Below are 4128 nucleotides of genomic sequence, written 5' to 3'. Positions count from 1 at the left end.
CAGCCATCATGCCTGGCTCTTCCCTTGTGAAGTAAAGTATCTTCCATGGTTTTGATGTCCATAGAAGATTATAGTTAAGACGTTTGAGGTTTTTAAAGCATTGGAATTTTTAAAGATTTGGGGAATCTTTGAAACTGGTTATACTATGAAATAAATATGAAACTTAGAGGACAAGGCTATGGTTTTTTTTTTTTTTTTTTTTTTTTTTTTTTTACTAGGCAAAGAATTTTATTAACCTTTTCCAAACTTTATTCCCAGGCTTTTTCAGCTTAATTTGCCGCAAAGAATTAGATATAAGCGAAAACTGAAAAGAGCTGCACTGTCCGGGGGCTTGGGCTTAAAAATATTAAAGATCTAGATTTTATCAGATCCATAATAAACAAAAAAATTTTTAAAAAGCAGTCATGATATAAAATAGCAGCTCCTGTAACTTCTGCAAATGTCATCTTCTTCAGAAGTTGCTTCCATTCAGTTTGCCTCATTCTTAGAAGCCTCATCAAAATTCTCCACCAGATCTGGAACTTCATCATCATCATCCTCTCCAGTAGCAAGTGGAGCTTTTCCATCCACAGATTGTTTGGGCAGAGCTTCGGCCAGTCTCCTTAAGCTAGTCAGACTGTCTGCACCGAGCTGGTTTAGGATGCTGGGAAGCATGTCTGTCAGCTGCTTTGTCTCAGCGTGGCCTGTAATGGTGAAGGTGTTTGCTGCCAGAGACGCCTGAACTTTAGGGTTGTTAAAATGGATCACTGTTCCTTGGTTTGTAAACATGTTCACCTCTTCAATACCAGAGATATTGTTTACCCCTAACTTCTTTAAGGAGAACTGCAGCTTTTTATCGTCTGCTGTGGCTGTTCTGTGAACCACCTTCTTCTTTCTACGAGCAGTTCCTTTCCCACCAATGCGCACTTGTGCCTGCAGTTTGGCAAGTTTTTCCTGGTTCATGATCGTTTCTTTCATCTTGTCGGAGTGGAAATGGGACCGCGCGGGGAACTAAGGTTCACGCTCAGGGGGTCTCGGGCAGATCAGCTAAGATAAGGCGCACACACGCGGGGACACAAGATGGCAGCTAGAGGGAGGCCGGAAGTAACACAAGGCTATGGTTTTTAAGATTCTTTTTAAAAGATGTATTTATTTATTTATTTATGTACAAGTATGTATGTCTGCATGTTATCGTTTTGAAAGTGAAATGTTTGTGTGTCAAGTAGACAAGGGATGACTTGTGATGGTTGTTTTTGATGTCAGTTTGCTTCAGACTAGAGTCCCCTGAGTATGGACCCTTACCTGAAGAATTGTCCTGACTTCATTAATTGATGTGGGAAGAGCCACCCTGATTGTGAACACCACTGACTGGTAACAGCCCAGATAAAAAGAGCCTGGTAGAAGGGAGACTAGCTTCTAGCCCACTCAGCCTTCCCTCCAGCTCCAGAGTGGATTTGCCCTGCTGGCTGCTGCAGATTCTTCTGCTGATAACAGAGCCAGCATTTCCAGTGTCCTCCACGCACCGAGGACAAGCAGCTTGCCAGCAACCTTCCAGGTTTTTGGCACCGGATTGGCACTGCCCAGCGACTCAGTCTTGTGGATTGAACAACTACCAGGCTATCAGGCTTCCCTGGGTGAGACTGCCACTCTGAGATGGCTCTGATTGCTGAGATACCCAGTCACGCGGACTGATCGACTACTGGGATCTAATATTGTAGAGTCCCATTCTCAGGGCTGATGACACAGCTGTAAAGTGCTTCCCTGGCATGTGCAGGACCGTGGGCTCAATCCTCAGCTCGGCAATAAAATAAGATAGACCAGAACTAGAGCGATGGCTCAGCAGTTAAGAGAAAGTACTTGCAGAGGGCTGGAAGTTAGGATTCCATCGTCCAGGTCAGTTGGCTCAACAATGGCTTACTCTAACTCCAGGAGATCGGAACCTCTGACCTCTGCAGGTACTGAAGGGGTACCTTCACATGTACTCCTCATACATATAATTAATAAAATAAAAAAAAATCTTAAGAACATGAGCCCCTGTCTCCTGGTAGCCTAAGCTGATAAAACATTCATGATGTGAAGTTTAGGCTGAAGAGGTGACTCAGCAGTTGAGAGTAATCCTTACTTAACTCTTGGAGGGGACTGGAGTTTATGTCTCAACACCTTTATTGGGTGATTCGCAACTGCCTGTGACTTTAGGTCCAGGGATGAGACAACTTTCTCTGTAGATGTGCACATGCACACATGCAGATACACACATATCCACAAACAAAAATAAACTAGATCGTAGAAAAAAAGTTTAAAACACAAAGCTTTGTTTATGCTGGTAGTTATAACAATACAATTTCATAATAGTACCAACTACTAATATAAGTATCGGGGTGTTTCCCTTTGAATAGTGGGCCTGTGTATCAGTATCTACTCCTGAAGTAAGAAATCTTGGGTACCTTGTATAAGTCTCTCTGTCTTTTTTAAGATTTTTTTATTTATATATGTGAGTACACTGTCACTGTCTTCAGACACACCAGAAGAGGGCATCAGATCCCATTTCAGATGGTTGTGAGCCACCATGTGGTTGCTGAGAATTAAACTCAGAACCTCTGGAAAGAGCAGTCAGTGCTTTTAACTGCTGAGCCCTCTCTCTCTCTCTCTCTCTCTCTCTCTCTCTCTCTCACACACACACACACACACACACACACACACACACACACACCACTTTACAGATGAGAAAAACAGTTTAAAAAAGCTTTAGGCTGAATTTTGGGTTTTGCAGAAAAGTGACTGTTAAAACAGAAAGATGTTTCTAAATGTAACTAACTCATCCCCCACCTCCATCAAGCGGATCACCAAGAACAACTCTCCCTTTTCCAGCTTCTCCTTTGATTGAGCCCTGGAGGGAGTCTCCCTAGCATGTGCCAGTCTTACTATATTCAGTAGACAGAAAATGCAGTCTACAAGGCAATTTTCATTCAAGTAAATCTGTGGAGGAAGAAATGTATATTAACAGGAATCACCAATTAAACTCCAAGGACAGCTATCCAAAGCCATCTTTCATGACCATCTGCTGTTTTGAATGTTGAGTGCCAGTGTTCACTGCCATTTGTGTGGGCAATTGAGAACTGCCTGTCCGCAGTCAATGCATGATCAATATTGGCATGTGCAATATGCAGAAGTTGGGGCAACATGATATGTCTGCTGGCTTCACAGACATATCTGATAACTATGAAGAACTTGCTTGAGTTTCAGGCCTGGGCTGGGCATAGCAGTGACTGGAATCTGATCCATGCTAGGGAGTCAGAGTTGTGTGGTTTCCTGTGGAAAAGTCAGTCAAAAGAGCAAGAGTCAAATCAAACTGTGGTGCAAAGGGTGTGGCTGGCAGAGAGAAGCAGAAGACAAGTTGTGCAGCTGCTGGCCCATCCAGCTGCTTTGGGGGGGGGGTTAGACAACGAGGCATTACTGGATGGCACAGCTTTCTGGCAGGGCTTGAAGGTAGGCAGACATTCTCAGAGCTGTGTGTCAGATTACATTTGTTTACCAGGCTGGGACATTGGTGTTCAGGGCACAGTCTGCACAGCTATGCAAAGTTTCCCTGGGGTCAAAGTTTAGACCCTGGGAAGATCCTCTGAAAGATCATTTATGGAAACAAAATTCAGAACATCGAGTACTAGCATAAAAATACATAGGAGGGAATATGTCTTAGCTAGAGTTTTTATTGTTGTGATGAAACACCATGACCACAAGCAAGCTGGGAGGGGGGAGGTTTATTTTGGTTTACATTTCCACATTGTAGTCCATCACTGAAGGAAGTCAGGACAGGAACTCAAGCAGGGCAGAAACTTGGAGGCAGGAGCTGATGCAGAGGCCATGGAGGAATGCTGCTTACAGGCCTGCTCATCATGGCTTGCTCAGCCTGCTTTCTTACAGAACCCAGGACCCCCAGCCCACAATGGCTGGGCCCTCCACTATCAATCACTAATTAAGAAAATGCCCTACAGGTTTGCCTACAGCCTGATCTTACAGAGTAATTTTCACAGTTGGGGAGGGATCCTCTCTGATGACTTTAGCACCGTATTCCCCCAAAGCAATCACTGTTGAATAAGCTAGATTGAAAGTATAGTATAACATTTATACAGAATATTTATATTTACAGCA

General features: G+C 43.6%; 1 protein-coding gene across 1 annotated transcript; it reads right to left on the bottom strand.

The window, feature by feature from the left end:
- Window positions 1-223: 223 nt before the first annotated feature.
- On the bottom strand, window positions 224-1043 carry LOC114608902 (transcription factor BTF3). Its single transcript, XM_028753017.1, has one exon. It carries the CDS (start codon window positions 955-957, stop codon window positions 469-471), a length of 489 nt encoding a protein of 162 aa, XP_028608850.1. The 5' UTR covers window positions 958-1043; the 3' UTR covers window positions 224-468.
- Window positions 1044-4128: the final 3085 nt, after the last annotated feature.

This window comes from Grammomys surdaster, unplaced genomic scaffold (assembly GCF_004785775.1).
Source record: "Grammomys surdaster isolate TR1022 unplaced genomic scaffold, NIH_TR_1.0 125941, whole genome shotgun sequence".
Lineage (NCBI taxonomy): Eukaryota > Metazoa > Chordata > Mammalia > Rodentia > Muridae > Grammomys > Grammomys surdaster.
The sequence above is the reverse complement of the archived record's forward strand: the minus strand, read 5'-3'. Positions and strand labels throughout refer to the sequence as shown.